This window comes from Neovison vison, chromosome 13 (assembly GCF_020171115.1).
Source record: "Neovison vison isolate M4711 chromosome 13, ASM_NN_V1, whole genome shotgun sequence".
In the NCBI taxonomy this organism is placed as follows: domain Eukaryota; kingdom Metazoa; phylum Chordata; class Mammalia; order Carnivora; family Mustelidae; genus Neogale; species Neogale vison.
Window position 1 is genome coordinate 110,266,962 of NC_058103.1, and position 20,533 is coordinate 110,287,494.

The following is a 20,533-nucleotide window of genomic DNA, read 5'->3' on the forward strand; positions in this document are numbered from 1 at the left end:
GCCGCGAAGCTCGGCCTTTGTGGCTCTGTCCTCGACGGTGGCGGGCAGGCAGAGGGGGCGGGGCCGCGGGCCGAAGACCCTCAGCCGGGGCTTGACCCCCAGGTGCATTGTCCGGCGGGGCCCGCCCCCTCCCCGCGGGGCAGCGCCAGGGCCGCCACGGGCCCCCCTCCTGGCGTCTCCCTCCGCCGGCCGCACCGACCTCGCGGTCCCCAGACCAGGGGCCAGATGTAGAAAGTAGTCCCCAGGCCGGCAGCGGCGGCGCTGTCCACTCCGCCGCCCCCGCCCCCTCCAGCCGCCGCCTCACTCCGCCCCCAGGCCGGACTCTCGGGCCCCCCGCCTCTTGCGAGCGGGTGTCCGTGCGCCGGCCTCGCCGCGACACAGAGACGCGCCGCCGGCCGCGCCGAGCCACGCCGCGCCGAGCCACGCCACGCCACGCCACGCCACGCCGGAGCCCGAAAGGGAAGCCCAGGCTGCGCGCGTCCAGCAGCGGCGTGGGGAGCGCCAGGAGGCGGGGGCAGGCAGGCGGACAGCGGCTACGGGGTGGCCGGGGAGCATGCCCGCGCAGCCCCGCTGAATGGCGCCTTCTCTGCGACCCCTCGCCCGGCTGCGGCGGCCAGGGATGCTGCTCCGCGCGCTCCTGCTCCTGCTGCTGCTCGGCTCCGGTCCAGGTGGGCGCGCTTTCTTCTGCGTCTGTGGGGTTTGAGCAGGCGCGAGTGGGCTGGGGAGAGAGGAAACCACAGGGCGGGGGGGTGTTGGGGGGACGGCGAGGTCCGCCGCGGTGCGCTGACCACCGGACCTGCCCCCTCCCTGCTGCCAGTCGGGAGCGGCTGCCGGAGGCGCGGGCGGCCCGCGGGCTGTGCGGGGGCGCGGGCGGAGCGGTGGGCGCCTCTCCCGGCACACGCCCCTCCTCGCTGCGCTTCGTGAGCCGCAGCCTGCAGGGCCGTGGCGCCCGCTGTCCACTCTTCCCCCTTTCTCCTCGCGCCATTGTCCGGGCTCGGGCCGAGTCCTCGCCTCCGCGGCCAACCTCCGTTCCAGCTCCGCGCCGCCCGCCCCCTCGCTAGCCCGCCGGGGCCGCCGCGGCGCACGTGGCTTTATTTATATTGTTTCCTTAGTGGCAGCCTGGCCACGCAGGGGGCGCCGCGGTTTCCCTCTGCTTCCCCTTTTTGCAGTGGGGGTTTCCCACGCGTTTTAGGCCAGGGGAGAGAATAGGTGAACTCAGCCTTGGGGGCAGCACCCCTAGGGCCCCCATTTCCCCAGATCCGGATCTAGAGAGGAGAAGGACAGGGGAGGGGTAGAATTAGAGACATGATGGGTTGGAAGGTGCGTGGCTGATTTGTGTTGGGGGGAGGGCGGGGAGTACCGGGAACGGAGGAGGCAGGTATAATCTTATGAATAGGATCCCTCCTCCCCCGTAGCTAGGTATTTTGGGGGCAGGGCCTGAGGTGTGCCACTGTGAAGATTTCTCCAAACTCCAGTTTAGCCTTGTGCAAAGTTGGATGAACTAATTTCTCTGGTTTGCATCTGCGCTGGTTTATCCTCAAAGAGATAAAAAAGTATAAAGTGGATGTGATGATTGTGAGGGGCGAGGAGGAAGAGTGTTCAGGAGAATGGGTTATTTTATTTATTTACAGGTTACAAACCCCGGACTTTCATCTTCTCTGGAGGAGTTAGTTTTCTGTTAACATGAGAAAAGGATCAAAGTCAGATGTGACTCGGAAACACAATGGGCGCCTTCCGGAGTGGTCCTCGCAGCGCGGGGTTGTTAGGGTCGCTCTAGTCGCCCTGGGCGTATATTAGAAGTCCGCAGCCCGAGCGTGGGAGCATGACTAGTGTGTGAGTTTTCCGAGGACCTGCCTTGATGAGAAACAGATCAGTCCCGGGAATTTGTAATCATGTATTCAGAACATCATAAGGAAGATGAAATATTCCCAAACTCCTAACACTCCCCAATCAGTATGCCAGACAGAATGCAGGACGTGACAGGGTATTAAGAGGTCATCGGATGTTTTCTCCTGGCAGGGACCCGAGCGATGCGTATGCTTAGATTAAAACCTTTCCTCTGCTCTGATAAAAATGTGTATTCGTTGATTAAGCAATCTTCTATCCTTATTAGACAGTAAGGACCAATTAGTCACACACTTTCTTCCAGCATTTGGGAGTTCGAAAGAAAAGAAAGAAAAAATAAAAGTTTTCTAATCTGATCACCCACTGAGTACAATCAGCAAAAGTTACCAGCGTTTCAAACTCTACAGTTTGCCCATTAAATACCTACCTTACTCTGCAGAAACTAAGTAAATGGATCTATTTCAAGGAGAGGAGACAGTCTTTGCTGTAAAAGGACAGATGGAAAAATGCAAACTTGTAATTTGTCACAAAAGATAAATGCACTTCCCAGAGGAGTAGGTGCCAAGGGGTCCAAAACACTTCAAGGGACAAGGAAATAAACTTGCTTGTTCACAGAGTTGGAGTTTTGCTAATGATTTCTTGTAAAATTAGACTTTTACGACTTACTCTGTTCAAGATCTTTTTGACAAGCTTGTAAAAGTAGCAAACAGCTTGTGCTCTTGAGTTTTCCTGATGATTTTGATACTCTAGCAAGGAGCTTGAGAACAGGATTCTTACAAGGGATAGATGTTTATGAAATCTTCCCTATGCTTTTAGAGTAGATGTTGTAAAAGATGATTTTTCTGATTTGTTGAAAAGGTTTGCTGAACTTAGATTGCTTTATTAAGGTGTTTATCAGTTAACTAATATATTTGTTAAACTTTGTCGTGTTACATCCTGAATATGTTTTACAATTATGTGTTAAGAAATGATTTTATACTTGTAATTCTGGATATGCCTCCCCTCTCTTTTTCCTTATAGGAGTGTGGTGCTTTAGTGAACTGTTTTTTATAAAAGAACCACAGGATGTAACTGTCACAAGAAAGGACCCAGTCATTTTAGATTGCCAGGCTCATGGCGAAGTTCCTATTAAGGTCACATGGTTGAAAAATGGAGCAAAGGTGTCTGAAAATAAACGGATCCAGGTTCTGTCTAACGGCTCTTTATACATCAGTGAAGTGGAAGGCAAGCGAGGAGAGCTGTCTGATGAAGGATTTTATCAGTGCTTGGCAATGAACAAATATGGAGCCATTCTTAGTCAAAAAGCGCATCTTACCTTGTCAAGTAAGTGTTTAAATTCTTCATTGTCTGACAGTTTTCATTGCTACATTTTGATGATTTTGTGATTCACTATGTACTAACCCTGAAAGTCACACAAACTTGAAGAGTTTTCCTGGAGACAGTAGCTGATCCTAAGGGCAAGCAAAAGACAGAGAAAGGGGCACCTGGGTGGCTCAGTGGGGTAAAGCCTCTGCCTTTGGCTCAGGTCAAGATCCCAGGGTCCTGGGATTGAGCCCCGAGTTGGGCTCTCTGCTGGGCAGAGAGCCTGCTTCCCTTCCCTCTCTCTCTGCCTGCCTCTCTGCCTACTTGTGATCTCTGTCTGTCAAATAAATAAAATATTTTTTAAAAAGACTGAGAAAAAAATTAATGAGTGATTGGGAATGAAAGTCAAGTTAGATTTAGAACACCGAAACCTGTAGAAGTAGCTTTATATAAATTTATAAGTGTTTCACGCTATGAAAATAGTTGGGTGCAATAGTTTTAGCTAACACAACAAAAGTTTTAAAATCTCATCTTTCATAAATTAATAATCAAAATTTAAACACAAGTAGATCTTTCTGCTTTGTAGATGGCCCATGATTGCTTAATCTTTCTTATAGCCCAGCCTTCCATTTCTCGGAGTGCTTTAAGATCACTCATGTTGCTTTTTAATTGTAGAGAGGGCATTGGTCAGTAACTCTCAAGCCTTTGAAGTATTCCTAGTCTTTTTCTGCTGGGAGAGAAAGAGGTTAAGGCCATTTCCATATTATGCCTAATGGATTTAAACCAGATCTGCCCCCTTTATTCCAGTTGTCATAAAGTTTGCTGTCTAATGATTTCCTTTGTATTAACAGCCCCATCAGATCAGCCATTTGTCCAAGTGATCCAGTGCTTGGTGGTTGACCTGATAACTGTTGAGTGTAAAGATGGGCCTAGGATGGATGGGGAACTCCTTGTTCCCACTGAGGCTTTCCCACCTCTTTGAGGGATCAAACATGCGACACTCCAGATGACAATAGACAATGTAAACCTTTAAACAGTATCTTAAAAATAGTTTTTTAAAAAAGATTTTTATTTATTTATTTATTTGACAGAGAGATCACAAGTAGCCAGAGAGGCAGGCAGAGAGAGGAGGAAGCAGGCTCCCTGCTGAGCAGAGAGCCCGATGCGCTCGATCCCAGGACTCTGGGATCATGACCTGAGCAGAAGGCAGAGGATTTAACCCACTGAGCCACCCAGGCGCCCCTTAAAAATAGTTATTTTTTTTAAAAAAAAGATTTTATTTATTTATTTGACAGAGATCACAAGTAGGCAGAGAGGGAGAGAGGAGGAAGCAGGCTCGCCGCCAAGCAGAGAGCCCAATGCAGGGCTTGATCCCAGGACCCTGAGATTATGACCTGAGCTGAAGGCAGAGGCTTTAAACCACTGAGCCACCCAGGCGCCCCTTAAAAATAGTTTTTACAAGTCTCGTAGCTACATTCTTCTGTTAATCCACAAAAGATAGATTTTGTGCAATGCTGACAAATTGATCATTTACAGAATGAACAATAGCAAGAGGGAGCTCATAAGATAAAGACATGATCTTTAAGAAGTAGTTTCTTCACCATCTACACAACTGAAATTTAGAAAGCTATTGGCAGGGATTTTCTAGATGACTTTAACTATTTTAACAGTATATGGCCATATTTATGCCACCATCATAGTAGTAATTTACTTGTGCAGTAATGATTAATTGTAGAAAATAAGTTCCAAGCAAAGATACTTTTATACTGAAATATTTCAGAAAGGTAGAAAAGCTTCCAGTTCTAACCTCCCCCACCCCCAAATAACAAAAACCTGAGAAAATTTTTGATAAACTTTTTTGTTTGGCATAAATCACTAGCCAATAATCTTTTTGTTTTTGGTTTTTCTTTGCTGTTTTCAGAATAGTGTGCTGTGTTCTTTGTGTGTGTGTGTGTGTGTGTGTGTGTGTAACATAACATTGTTGCGTAGAGTTGTAACTTTTTCACCTTTTCAGCATTGTGGGAAGCTTTTCATACTAGGAACTGTCGTTTGTATTTCTTTGCTGGAGAGGAGCAGAACAGAAAGGTGGAGGAGGGCGGATGGGCCTTGAAAGGATGAAGCATTTATCATGACCACACATTGTTTCCAGGACCTCCTTAGTAGCCTGACAAAATTCTAAGGCACTCAGAAATGCCTTGAAAACACACAGAGCTTTCAAGTCTGTGTAGGATATTAAGTGTTGTTAACAGTGAAACAAATGTTAGTGTTGGCTTTTTGAGTATCTTTAGATTTTTCTAACTGTAAAAATTATGGATAATAAATATTAGATGTGAATAGTATTGAAAGGTCTTGTGAAGAAGTTTTCATGTAATGAGTATCAAAAACTTTCTAGTGAGACTAGAACATTGGTGGCAAATGTCAATTGTACTCAGTTATAGGGACCACATTTTTCATAGGCACATGTTTTATTTAACTCTGTGGAGATAACTTTGCTAGGAAATTACATTCGGTACTATAGATTTGATATGAATAGGTAGTGGTTTTAGATTTTCCTTTAGAAACATGAGACTTCTTAGGGATTCTGAATTTACAAAGTTAGTTTGGGTATTTAAAAAGCAATGTCCGACAGTGATATAGGCTCAAATGACTTTATCCTAAGTTCAGGGTAAAGATGTTGTACATATTAAACAGGAAGAGAATAGGCATTAAGTGGACATTCTATTTCGCTTTAAAAAAAAAAAAAGCTTTTTCTCTTCCAGTTATTGATAGCAGCAGGGTGCAAGTATGTTCTTTTTATTTTTCTGATCAAAGATTGGCCAGCAAGCATATCTTTTGATTCAGAAGTGTAAGAGTATAGCATCTGAAAATCTTAAACTTTAATCTGTGCAAGTTTTAGATTTTTAACACGTAGGCAATCAAGTCTTGGTTTCTAAACTTAGGAACTAGAAGCTGAAAGTTGCACTCTAGGCAAGAATTCCATTATTCATGTGTAAATTAGGAATTCACAGGGTTAAAAGGTTAGAAACTGGCCAGGATGAGGTTTACCCTTGTGATAAAGAGCAGATGACCCTCATTCATTGGCCAAAGCTTTCATGTAGCTCTTCTGCAAAGTTAGTTATTGCCATGAATTGTTCTTGAGGAATGCAGAAATTCAAATGTGAACCGGCCTTTCCTTAAGTGTCACTTTGGAGCCTTATCTCCCAAGCACATCAGAGCCCGGCTGCAGGGACAAGGTTCCTCCCCAAAGGCCTGGAGGCTTGGCTTTCCTGTTGTTCATCCAAGCACAAAAGAATTTGTCTAACTTAGTTTTTCTAAGGCATCCCATTTTTAAAGGAAAGTATAGGGTTAAAGTAATATTTAGTTGTTTTTTTTTTAAAGGTAATCCTTTTTATTGATAGGCATTTTAGCCATTTTACATTTTCATGAAGTTAGTAGAGAAAGGAGAGTGTGTGAGGCCCTTTTTCTAGTTGTATAGAATAGTAAGAACGGAAGATTAAGCTGTTTCCTATAAATTTCAGTATTTTTAGCTTTTGGCAAATCGAATTTCCACTTTCACGTACATGCTAAGTCTTCACTATGTAAATTATTTAATTTAAATATTTTAGGAGTAAGAAATAATCCCTGCACATTTTGATGTTCCTTGCATTCTTAACATTAAAGTAAGATAAATTTCATAGGAAAGCACTAGTGTGGTAAAATGGTCTCATATTTCAACAAGTTTAAATTAAGATAAGAGACATTTGAGAGAAGTAAAGGAGGAGGCGGGGTGTGTTCTGTGATGTGTAAAAGACTGGCTGTGAGCTAGTGATTGAACAGGAAGCTAGTTGTTTATTTCCTTTCCATAAAAGGTGGAAATTGAAGCCTTAGGATAGAGGGAAAGAGAAAATAAAGCCAGCTTATATTTCTTAGGTATTTCAGGGTGCTTCATTTGGGTGAAAAATCATTTTTTAAGTGAGTGTTAGCTGGAAGATCATAGTATTGTAACTTTATGATTTCCACCCCCCCCTTCAATTTTGAGGTTAGGTTTTGCATGTGTAAAGTTGGGGGGGGAGGTAGTCTGTATCTATACCTTTACATAGCAGTAGTAATTCCCTTTAAAAGGATGTAGTTTGTTTTCCCTGAATAAAATGTTTATCACTGCAATTTAAATGGAGATGAGACTTCAAGGCTTTTGTTGTTGTTGTAGTTAGATTAATGAAAAACTGTTCTATGAGTGCGGTTTGTATTTTAAAGAGTAAAACAAATTATAGTCCAAAATGAGTTAAAATATATTGAGAATATTTAATGACTCATGCTAAAAAAAAAAAAATAGGGTGGGTGGTTGAAAAGAGAAAGATAAGAACTATGAGGCTATTAGCCTAAATTTTGAATTGTATTAGTGACCTAGGACCCAAGATGGGCAAGATTTTGCTACAGTGTCACTTTTTATTGAGATTTGTAGATGCTGTAAAGGGGAACATCTCTTACATGTGTGCCTGTTCACTTCAAGCTGTTAACAGTTACCTGCCCTAACTAAACAGTTGTAACACAAAAGTAAAAGTCATCTGATTTCAGAAAAATAAGACAGAACTGAGGTATTTAGAGAGACTGTAGATAAGGTTCAGATGATGCTTTCTGGGATCACAAAAAAATTATATTCAAAGAGAATGGGTTATGTATGGTTCAAGAGTACGTGTTTAACTTAAAAATTGACCATCTTAAAATTGCTTAAGTCGGGGAAGTAAAAGCACAAAGAATTCTACAGGCTTATATACAATTATACTTGGTTCTTTAATTCTGTCTACTTAAAAGGTTTATCAGGTACCTGATAATCTCTGGGTGATGGAACCAGTTTTTCCCACTTTACACTTGATTAGTGAGGACCATTTCTCATCTTCAGAAACCCGTAACATTATCTCACTGTTTTTCATAGTTGTTGGATCTTTAATTTTATAACCAAGCAGGATCCACTGAGGGGTAGAATTTATAATTTGCTTTAAGATGTATATAAATGTGTTTATTTCTGTTCAGCTCCTTAATGGAATATTGAAAGAGCATTTGGTATGGTCCTCTTTGTCAACTATCTCTGATTATTCTAAAGAAGGGGTCTTGCTTTCAGCACTTGTTTGCGGAGGGATTTGTTGTCACTGCTCCTGAATTTAACAGCTGGGCCTATTGATGGAGTCCAGAGCAATTTAAAAGAATAGCAAAACAAAACAAAACAAAACAAAAACCCCAAAAAACCAACCAACCAAACAAACAAAAAACACCTCAAAACAAAACCAAAACCAAACCAAACCAAAACAAAACCCAAAAACAAAAAAAACCCTTAGCCCCCCCATCAAAAAACCAAATCTTTTAAGCAAGACTTTAAGTTTGAAGGAGTATTTCAATTAATAAATCAATACATTTGAGGTTACTCTTTGGAAAACCCTAATAGCCCTGACTACAATATTGAGAGAGAATTTTTATCTCTCACAGGCAGATTTGCTCTATTAAGGATAGATTACTTTCAGCTTTTAAATTGGCAATGACTATATGAAAAATAATAATGTTTGGCATTTTGTTAATCATACTTGAATTTTTTAAAAAGATTTTATTTATTTATTTGAGAGAGAGAGAGAGAGAGCATGAGAGGGGAGAAGGTCAGAGGGAGAAGCAGACTCCCCATGGAGCTGGAGCCTGATGTGGGACTTGATCCCAGGACTCCGGGATCATGACCTGAGCCGAAGGCAGCGGCTCAACCAATTGAGCCAGCCGAGTGCCCAGATCATACTTGAATTTTTAAGAACAGCTGTGGTTATTGAGATGTTTTAAGAGAAGACCTAAAAATTGTACCCCAAATTTTCACTTTCAGTCAGGACTATTTTAATACTTACGTGTGTCCAAACTCTTCAGTAAAGCATGTTTTAAGCTCATCATTTAAATTTGGTAAATAAGAGAGGAAGTAGTTGTAATGATAAGTTACAGTTGTAATGATACATAGTTGTAATCATTGAAGTAATGTTGGCAGTTGCCTTAACATGGGAATCTGCACAGAGCCAGCTCACAGTCAGCAACTGACAATGGTGATGGGCAAAAAGGGTAAAAATGTACTAAATTACCTTCAGTGTCTGTAGTTCTGAAGCCAAGTGAATCCCTCTAGGGATATGTATTGCAGAGGATGAAGGTGTCATCCTTACAAAGGTCTCTGACACTAATCTGACAAATACTTTCCTGACTTATACATTCCTTTTTTTTTTTTTTCTTTTTTCAACCTCTGGTTCTCAGAAACTGCTTTTGATGCACGTTAAAAGCCAAATTCTTATAGGCTGAATGGAAAGCATGAATTGAAAATGTTTATTTTTTCAGTTTCTGGAGGGTTTGCCCTTTTCTCATGTTTATGTATATGTATTTTTTTAAATAGCTTTAGCATTTGTGGCTAGTTTAATCAAGTGACTATTGGAGAATGCAATCACTGTTCAGGGTTTATTGTTCAGGTCCTTACTGGGCTTATTTCTTACGACTGATGGAAAGGAAATTTTCTTTCTCTCTCTGTCTTTCTCTCTCTCTTTCTAGTAGACTCCATCCCCAGTCTAATGGGAGCTTGAACTCACCATCCTGAGATCAAGAGTCCAATGCTTAACCAACTGAGCCACCCAAGTGCCCGAGGGAAATTTTCTTTTAGCAATTTACTTTATGATGATGAGCACTGGGGGTTATATGCAACTAATGAATCATTGAACACTACACCAAAAACTAATGATGTGCTATATGTTGGCTGAATTAAATTAAAAAAATGGAAAAAATTTTACTTAATGAAACAATAGTAAATCAGTGATAGTTTGTTTTTTTATGATGCTACTTAACATAGACTACTTTTTCTAAATCATATTCTTTGGGAGTAATCATCCAGAATGTTCTTTTTATTGTTATGGTTTTGTAGTCTTTTTAGTAATACTCAAAATGGGTCTCTTTTACTCCACCAACTTAAAAAAAAATGATAATGCATTTTTACTGTAGGTTACATTTCTCAGGGTTTCTCAGCCTTGGTGCAGTCAACATTTGGGGCTAGATAATTCTTCATTGTGGAAGCTGTCTTATGCAGTCTAGAACGTACATCAGCATCCCTGGCTTCTACATACCAGATCCCAGTCCCATAGCATGCCTTTCCCCAGTTGTGACAACCAAAAATGTGTTTTGGGAGGCAAAATCATACCTGGTTGAAAACTGTTGATGTTTCTGAAAGAGGTAGAAGTCCAAGTCCAAGAAGTCCAAGTGATCCTGGGCCAAGAGTTATTTTAACTATCTCTGTCTTATGCTTGATAATCTGATTTTTTCATGTTCATAGTGCTAAATGTATTGATTGTAGAACTATAACTTTTTTAAGTATTGTGAAGGAAACTTGATTTAAAAAATGTGTCTGGGTCAGTACTTGTCTAATTGGAAATGATTTGCCTCTCCATTCCTTCTTCATACATGTGGTACACTGAAACCTACTAAGAGCTCACCATTCTATAGGTCCCTTCATTTTGATCTCAGTATTTTAGATCTTTTCTTGAGGATATCTAGTCAAAGAGTGAATGCAAATTTTATTTAACCCTGTTCAGTCAGTTAATTTTATTTTCTGGATGTCATTGACTCCAATGTTGAAAAAGATAGGAGAAATCTCCATGTGTGGTAAGTGGTAAAGAACATCTTTTGTGATACTCTGCATGGAGACAAGTAAACCTGTATGAGATTAACAGCCCAGAGAATTCCATTTGGTGTGTGGTAGGTGGTTCTTTGGGTGAATGGTTAACAGAAATCTTTTCAGCTAATTCAATGGTACCATGGACTTATTTTGGTCAGAAACAACTTAACTTCCTCTAGATAATGATGTAAATAAAGAAGGTGGTGTCTTGAGAGGGCATCAAGAGGTAAGTGAAGGGAAAAGAATTAGACACTACAGTATGCTAACTAGCACACAAAGTGACAGAGAAAATTTTCATGGTTATTATGAAATACTCGTTTTAGATTACTTAGATTACTTAGGAGCAGTGGGCAGGGATTTCAGTCTTCATCTTTTTCAAGGTATCATTCTTTGTGTTTGCTTTCATTTTGGTTAGCTCTTTGAGCTACTGAAAGTTAAAAGATTTTTCCTATAGGTAGTTTGGTCACCTGTTGAGGCCAGTAAGCCACTGGTAGCCCAAGATGGATAAAGGAGAAAGCCGGATCTTTTAATGAGTGACTCTAGCGCTGAGCATGGATGGTTGAACATTTGGCACTATGTGTTCTACTCCATAAAAGTGCCTTGAGTAGAACATATCAGTTCAAACTAGAAGAGAAAAATTGCACATTTCTTTATTTTGAGGTAAATAGTAGTTGTGTCAAAACAGAAAATTTAGTGTTCTTGTTTTCTTACTATAGTCCTTTCATAAAGAAATTATGAAATATTACCAGGTAACAATACCTGGTAAATATTCTTCGTTGCTGCTTTTTTCCCCCCTTATCGAGTTGCTGGGAGCTACAGTGGAAAAGCAGAATGACGAAAGGCAGGAGGACCACAAATCCATTACCTGTGATTTATATGACTGTAGACAAATCACTTAATTATTCTGATTTCTACCTTGTGTTATCTGTAAAAAGGACAAAAAGGAGGGGGAATGGGTCTTGAGCAACACAGTGCCCTTATTTTTGTAATTCTATTATTGTTATTCTACATAAATGTCCAATAAATTATATATTTTATAAGACTGAATCTAATCACACATTATAAGAGAACCATTTAAGTCACTGGGAAAAAAAATAAAATGGCTTGGCCATCATTTGACTTGGTACTTTTAAGAATTCATACTCCTGCCATGAATCATCGGGGAATCAATTTCGGTGGGGGGAGTCTTAAACTAATACTGATAATTTGAGCTAGTATTATTATTATTATTTTTTAAAGATCTTATTTATTTATCGGAGAGAGCGAGAGAGGGAGAGCAAGCGAGCACAGGCAGACAGAATGGCAGGCAGAGGCAGAGGGAGAAGCAGGCTCCCCGCTGAGCAAGGAGCCTGATGTGGGACTCGATCCCAGGACGCCGGGATCATGACCCGAGCCGAAGGCAGCCGCTTAACCAACTGAGCCATTATTTTTAAGAGTCAGAAAAAAAAGTTACTTTAACTGGCACTGGGCAGTTCATAATTGTTGTGCTCTTTGAAGGTTGACATAGTACATGAGAGGTATAACTTTACAAATGTGTCTAGTTTTGCTAATTAATAGTGTATTCTGATGTTTATTGACTCAGTGTTTAAATGAAATAGTGCCAATTTCATCTTAACAGTGTTTAGCTAATGTATTAGTATCTTAATAGAAATAGATTATACTGCCTGCATCCACCCACCACCAATTCCTATTAAGAATGATAAAGTTTAATTTTCCCCCCAGCTTTCAAACTTAGTTAGCTTGAGTCCCTCTGATTGGATTTAAAGTAACTCCAATTAAAATATTGACCTCAATGTGAACACATAATAGGAAAAAAATGCTTTGATGTTGGTATTACCATTTTGGTATTTCTTTTTAAAAGAGCGATCACAGCTTTTCTTAAACAATTTCCACAGTTAAATGTATTTACTGGTGTTTTTTTTTTTTTAAATAAAAACAATTCACTTTTTATGTGTTTAAGAAAGTCACATTTCCATGCTCTCTTAGTTAATAACTCTTATATTATTTTAACTGAGGGACCAATCTCAGTAAAGTAGTAAGATTTTAAAATCAAAAATTTTACCAAAAGCATTATTGAAGTTACCCCAGTGATAGAATGATTTCTTCAAAGCCTGTGAGTATCTTTACCTGGATGATTTACTATGTTTTTAGAAATCTGTGATAATACATGAAAGATAGTATACAGGCAGAAGAAACTTTGGGAAATTTGTTTAATTTTCAGTCCACCAGATGTCAACTTGGAAGCTATGGGAGAGAATTTTATTGCTTAGCAAATGGTACATTGAGAAATTACAAGTTGGTCAATAGAGAAGTGACTGGTTTCTTATTATAGAATTGACTCTTCTCAGGACAGAAAGAAGCTGACAATCAGAAGTTTTGCCCTGTTAAACAATTTTTGGAAGGGGATAATGTTAAAAAAAGAGGAATAAGATAAAGAAAAAATACATTATTATTTTTCTGCTGATCTGCAAACTTTTTAGACTGTTAAGATACTGGCAAAGAACATTTGGAAGAGAAACCTTTAAAATTTTCTGAAACCCACAGTCAGTAGAGTCCTTGCTCCCTAATTTGACTTGCAGTATCATTTTGGCTCCTTCTAACATGAGTTAAGATAATAACTTGTAGTCTTAGAAATTTCTATTTGTAAATAAGGAATATGAAGCTGAAGGGAGATAACTGCCTTGCCCAAGGGCATAGCTACCAGGTCTGGGATTAGAGCTCAGGTTTGCTGATTCTAGTCATGAATTTGCAGTGTTCAAGTAAAGTTTTTCTCCCATATATTGTGTGGAAATGTGTCTTTCTAAATTCAAAATATCTCATCTAATCCAGAATTCAGGAAAGAGAATTGTAGTGGGACTGATCCTGAGATTAAAGACACTTCTTTAATTTCTTAATATTTATTTAAAAAGTATTACTTTAACATTGTGGAACTCACCCTTTACTGCTGTATTTGTGTAAGACTTTGTTGTTGTTGCTGTAGAAAATAGGCAGTTTTGAAACAAAAGCACTAATGTGTTTCTATTTTATCTGTCCTGTAACACTTCATGGAGTTTCTTTTCCTGTGTATGACCTCAATGCAGGGAGAGAGAGCTGTAGCCAGTCCTTTTAGAGGCTCAGCATTTGTTGATACATCTGTACAAATGGAAGTTTGAGCTCAAGCAGTGATTTTCAAATGTATCTTTAAATAACCTCCAAGGAATGAGGCTCTTTCTAGTCAAAAGGTTGAGGGGCACTTAGGTGGCTCAGTTGGTTAAAATTCTGCCTCTAGCTCAAGTCATGATCCCAGCGCCCTGGGATTGAAGGTGGGAGAGGGTGCATCCTCTCTCCACTCAGTGGGGATTCTGCTGCTTCTCCCTCGGCCACTTCACCTCCTCTGCTCACAGGCTCTCTCTCTCTCTGTGCTCTCTCTCAAATAAATAAAATCTTAAAAAGTTGAGATTTAAATAAATGGTTGACTATGTGTCATTATTATTACTATTCCTTGAAAGGAGGAACATAGTGATATCTTGTGGATATATTTTTTTAAGTAGTAGTTCTATTGAGGTAGAATTCACATATCACAAAGTTCCCCTTTTGAAAGTTTGTATTTCTGTGGGTTTTATTCCTTTATCACCATTATGTAATTGCAGAATATATCCACCACCTCAAAAAAGAAACCCCACACCTCCCAGTTCTCTCTCCACCTATACCTTGCAACCACTAAGCTGATTTCTGTCTCTATAGATTTGCTTATTCTGGACATGACATAAAAATAGAATTCTACAATATGTCGAGTTTTGTGTCTGGCTTCTTTCGCTTAGCATAATATTTTCAAGTTTCATACATGTTGTAGCATTAATTAGTACCTCATTTTCATGGTTGAATAAGATTCCATTATATGATAAACCACATTATATTTATCTAGTCATCTGTTGATGGGTTATTTGATTGTTCCTTCTTATGGCTACTATGAATAATTTTGCAGTGAACATTGACATTCAAGTTTCTCAGTCCCTGTTTTCACTTCTTTGGGCATATGTCTAGGAGTGGAATTGCTAGATCATACGGTAATTCTGCATTTAGCCTTTTTGGGAGCCACCCAACTCTTTTCCATAGTTGCTGCACCCACTTTACATTCCCATTAGCAATGTGCAGGAGATTCAGTTTTTCCGTGTCCACACTAATGCTTATTATTTTCCTTATTAATATACTACCATAAGTGTGAAGTGTTACCTCATTGTGGTTTTGATTTGCATTTTCCTAATGGCTAATGATCTTTTCATGTCTTTATTGGCCATCCGTATATTTTCTCTGGAGAAATATCTACTGCCCATTTTTTAAAATTAGATCATTGAATTTTTTATTGTTGGTGGGTTGTAGGAGGTTTTTTTTTTTAATATTCTGGATATTCATCTTATCAGTTATATGATTTGCAAATGTTTTCTGCAGTTCTATATTTTGTCTTTTCACTTTTTTGATAATGTCCTTTGATGCATAAAGTTTTTAATTTTGATTAAATTTGATTTATTTTTTCTTTTGTTACTTGTAGTTTTGTTGTTGGATTTGATAACCCTTCACCAAATCCAGTGGTAGGAGTCTAGCTTTACACTTTTGCCTGTGGTGAACCAGTTGTCCCAGCACCATTCACTGAAGATACTCTTTGTTCATGATTGAATGGATTTGGCACCCTTGTTGGTATCAGTTAGCCATGGGTATATAGGATTTATTTCTGGACTCTCGATTCTATTCTGTTAGTCTATATCCCTACATTTTAGGCCAGTACCATACTATTTTGATTATTATACCTTTGCAGTAAGTTTAAAATCAGGAAATGTGAGTATTCCAACTTTGTTTCTTCTTTTGACTATTTTTTTTTTTGACTATTCATGGCCCCTTGCAATTACATACATATTTCAGGATTGGCTTTTCCATTTCTGGATAAAGGAATCTTGGAATTTTTATATGGATTGCATTGAATGTGCGGATTACTTTGGGTAATATTGATGTCTTAATGATATGAAGTCTTCCAATCCAAAAACAATGCATCTTATTGTGTATTTAGGTCTTTGTTTTCTTTCAGCAGTGTTTTGTAGTTTTCAGTCCACAGATCTTTTTAATAAAATTTAATCTTAGATATTTTATTCTTTAAGATGCTATTGTAAATGAAATAATTTATTGCTGGTGTGTATAAACACAATGGCTTTATGTGTGTTGATCTTGTACCCTGAAATTTGAATCCATTTATTAGCTTTAGTACATTTCTTATAGATTCTTTGGGGTTTTCTATATATAGAGTCATATTATCTGTGAATGATTATTGTTCTACTTCTTTTTCCCCACAATTTGGATGCCTTTTATGTCTTTTTCTTTTGTAATTCCTCTGGCTTGAACTTCTAGTAGAATGTTGAATAGTGTTCATTTCCTGTCCCTAAATTAGAAATATGACTATTAACACTACAAAGACTGCACAACTGATGGGAAAGTGCTTAGGTGTGGTACATACAGGGTAAACAAGGATTACCTCAAGCAGTTTTGCAGAACTTGTCAAAAGTCTTACAACTCTTACCACGTGAAGAATATCACCTCTTAAGTATATAAAATGTTTGCATTTTGTACCTGAATTGGATGGTGGTAGAGTTTTGGTGTGTATGTATTTTTCTAAAAGAGGCTAGGTTTCTAGTGACGTCAGGTTTTCATTGCTTTTTGGTAGGAGTTGTAGAAATAATACTCAACTGTGAAATGGGTTCTTAGTGTAAGTTTTCTTGTGCTCTTGAAAATCTTGGTCATGTTCACCTTTTTTGAGACTATTACCTCACTTGCACTGTGGAGGAATATTTGCTTTACCTGCTACTCAGAATATAATGTAAGAGGAACCAAACTGAAAAGTAGAATACTTTTCTTAAAAATTATAGGAGAAAAGCTTTTTGTCTTTTCACCATTGAATATGGTGTTAGCTGTGGACTTTTCATAAATGTCATTTATCATATTGAGGAAGTTCCATTGTATTTCTAGTTTTCTAGGTGTTTTATCATGGAAATGCATTGGCTTTTTCACTGCTTTTTTTCTATCAGTTGTGATGTCCTATAGTTTCTTGCCTTGTTCTGTTAATGTTGTATATTAATTTTTTTCTTTTAATTCCTGGGACAGATCTCATTTGGTCAATACAGTCTTTTTAATGTAATATTAGATCAAGTTTGCTAGTAGTTTGTTGAGATTTTCCATCTATATTGATAAAGATGGTCTGTTGCTTTCTATTTTCTCCGTCTGTAATTTTCTTGTGATATATATCTGCCTTTGGTATTAGAGTTGGGCTTATAGAATGGTTTAGGAGGTTTTCTCTCCTCTTCTGTTTGTTGGGAGAGTTTGAGAAGATTGATGTTAATTCTAGTTTAAAAGTTTGATAGAATTCATCAATGAAACCATCTGGTCCTGGACTTTTCTTATTTGGAAGGTTTTTGATTAGTGATTCAGTCTGTTTACTCATTATAAGGCTACTGTGATTTTCTTTTTTTTTTTTTTTTAAGATTTTATTTATGTATTTGACCAAGAGAGAGGGAGAGCACAAGTAGGCAGAGAGGCAGAGAGAGGGGGAAGCAGGCTTCCTGCTGAGCAGAGAGCCCGATGTGGGGCTCGATCCCAGAACCCTGGGATCATGACCTGAGCTGAAGGCAGAGACTTAACCCACTGAGCCACCCAGATGCCCCAAGGCTATTGTGATTTTCAATTGCTTTTTGAGTCATTTAGATAATTTGTGTGATTTTAGAATTTATATATTTCATATAGATTATCCAAATTGTAGGTATACAGTTCATAGTATTGTCTTACAATTTTTTTATTTTTGTAAAGTTGGTAGTAATATCCCCATTTTCATTTCTTTCCTTATGTCTTTTCTTTTTTTTTTTTTGTCAGTCTAGCTTTCTAATTACCAATTTTGTTCATCTTTTCAAAGAACCAGTTTTTGATTCTGTTGTCTTTGTTGTTTTTCTAGCCTGTTCATTTATCTTCATTCTAATCCTTATTCTTTTTTTCCTTCTATTAGCTTTCAGTTTAGTTTTTACTACTTTTTCTAGTTTTCCAAGATGTAGTAAAGGTTATTGACTTGAGATAGTTTTTCTTATTTAATGTAGGCATTTACTGCTACAGATCTTCTGAGCACTGCTTCCACCAAAACTCCATATAAGTTTTGGTATGTTGCATTGTCATTTTCATTTATCTCAGAGTATTGTTTTTTTTCTTCTCCCCCTCCTCCTTCTCCACCTCCTTCTTCCTCTCTTCCTGCTCCCCTCTTCCTTCCTTCTTTGACCCATTAATTCAGTTTGTTGTTTAATTTCCACATGTGTGTGCGCTTTCCAGTTTTCCTTCTGTGCTTCTAGCTTTATTCCACTGTACTTGGAGAAGATACCTTTTATGCATTTAATCTTTAAAAATGTTTGAGACTTGTTTTGCAGCTGAACATGTGGTCTATCATGGAGAATGTTCCACGTGTACTTGAGAATGTGTGTTCTGCTTTTATTGGGTATAGTGTCTTTATGTGTGTGTTAAGTCTAGTTAGTGTACCGTGTTGTTCGAGACCTGTATTTCCATATCGTTTTTCTGTATAGATGTTCTACCCATTGTTGAATGTGCTGTATTGAAGTTTCCAACTATTATTATAGAACTCTCTATTTCTCACTTAAATTCTGTTTATATTTACTTCATATATTATTTATATATATATATACACACACACACACACACACACACACACATATATTGGGACTCTATTTGGTGAACATATGTTTACAAATGTTATTTGCTCTTGATGAATTGACCCTTTTATTAGTATATAATGTCTTCCTTTGTCTCTTGTAACAGTTTTTTACTTAATGTCACTCTTGTTTGCTACTACTACAGCCACCCAGCTATCTTTTGGTTACCATTTGCATGGAATACCTTTTCCAGTGCTTTCACTTCAGCCTACTTAAGTCATTGGATATAAAGTGAATCTCTTGTAGACAGCATGTTGTTAGATCCTGTTTTCCTTAATCCATTTTGCCAGTCTCTGTCTTTTGATGGAGAATTTAATTTATTTACATTTAATATAGTCACTGAGAAAGAAGGATTTCTGACATTTTGCTATTTATTTTCTGAATGTCCTGAATGGCTTTTTTTTGTCCCTCTTTTCTTCCACTACTGCATTCTTTTTGTGTTTAGTTGATTTGGGGTAGTGAACCACAGTGACTCCCTTCTTGTTTCATTTGGTGTTTATTTTTTAGATATTTCTTGTGGTTACCATAGAGATTACATTTAATATCCTGAATTTTAACAATCTAGTTTGAGTTGATGCTGTCTTATTTTCATTCTGCTCCTATGCAGTTCAGTCTCCTTTTATGTTACTATGATACATTACATCTTTATACATGTGTATCCAGTAAGATAGATTTATATTTATATAAGTCTATTTATCTTTTAAACTGAAAAATAAAAAGTGGTTGTGTAGAGGCACTTGGGTGGCTCAGTTGGTTAAGCATCTTCCTTCAGCTCAGGTCATGATACCAGGGTCCTGGGATCGAGCCCCATGTCCAGCACCCTGCTCAGTGGGGAGCCTGCTTCTCCCTCTTTCTCTACCCTTTCCCTCCATGTGAGCTTTCTCATGCTCTCTCTGTCAAATAAATAATTAAAAACAAAACAAACAACCCTAGAGGTAAGGGCGCTTGGGTGGCTCAGTTGGTAAGTGACTGTCTTCAGCTCAGGCCATGATCCTGGAGTCCCAGTATTGAGTCCCACATTGGGCTCCCTGCTTCTCCCTCTTACCCCTCTCATGCTCTCTCTCTCTCATTCTCTCTCTCACACACATAAAAAAATAAAATCTTAAAAAAAAATTGGAGGCATAAACCAAAAAATAGAATAATATTAACTTTAATATTTGCCAATTTAGATACATTTATTGGAGATCTTTATTTCTTTATATGGCTTTTAATTACTATCTACTATCTTTTCTTTTCAACCTGAAGGACTCACTTTAACATTCTTGTAGGGGCAGGTCTAATGGAATAAGCTGCCTTAGCCTTTGTTTATCTGGGAAGTCTTAATTTCTCTCTCATTTCTGAAGGACAGTTTTACTGGATATGGAATTCTTGTTTTACAGTTCTTTATGTCATTTTAAATATGTCATTGCACTGTCTTCTGGCCTCTGGTCTCTGATGAGCAATCAGCTGTTAATCCTGTTGGAGGAATAATAAGTTTGTGATGAGTTTCTTCTTTCTTGCTATTTTCCTGGGTCTTCTTTTGTTTTACAGCAGTTTGATTATAAATGTTGTTCCTTGTGGATCTCTTTTAATTTATCCTACTTGAAGTTCATTGAACTTCTCTGGTACATGGATTCGCTTCTTTCATCAAATTGGGAAAGTTTTTGGCCATTATTTGTTCAAATACTCTTTGTGCCCATTACTTCTCTCTATTCCTTCTAGAACTCTCGTAATGTATATGTTGGTCTGCTCAGTGGTATTCCATATGTCTCCTGGGTTCTGTTCACCTATCCTTCCCTTTTTTGCACATCTGTATGTTATTTTCTATCGCATTTATTTATTTATTTTTAAGTTTTTACGTAAATTCCAGTAAGTTAACATACAATTTAGTGACTCAGTGCTTACATATAACACCCGGTGCTTATCACAGTAAGTGCGCTGCTTTTTCCCCCACCACCTATTTAACCTCCCCCCCCCCCCGACTCACCTCTTCTCTGGTAACCATCAGTTTGTTCTCTATAGTTCAGAG

General features: G+C 38.6%; 1 protein-coding gene across 1 annotated transcript in view; it reads left to right on the top strand.

The window, feature by feature from the left end:
• The first annotated feature begins 574 nt into the window (after positions 1-574).
• Positions 575-20,533, top strand: part of PRTG (protogenin) — a 116,826-nt gene continuing 96,867 nt past the window's right edge. The window contains exons 1-2 of the mRNA XM_044231171.1: positions 575-668; positions 2,866-3,168. Coding sequence (XP_044087106.1) covers positions 575-668; positions 2,866-3,168 — 397 coding nt within the window. The remainder of the gene's footprint in view (positions 669-2,865; positions 3,169-20,533) is intronic.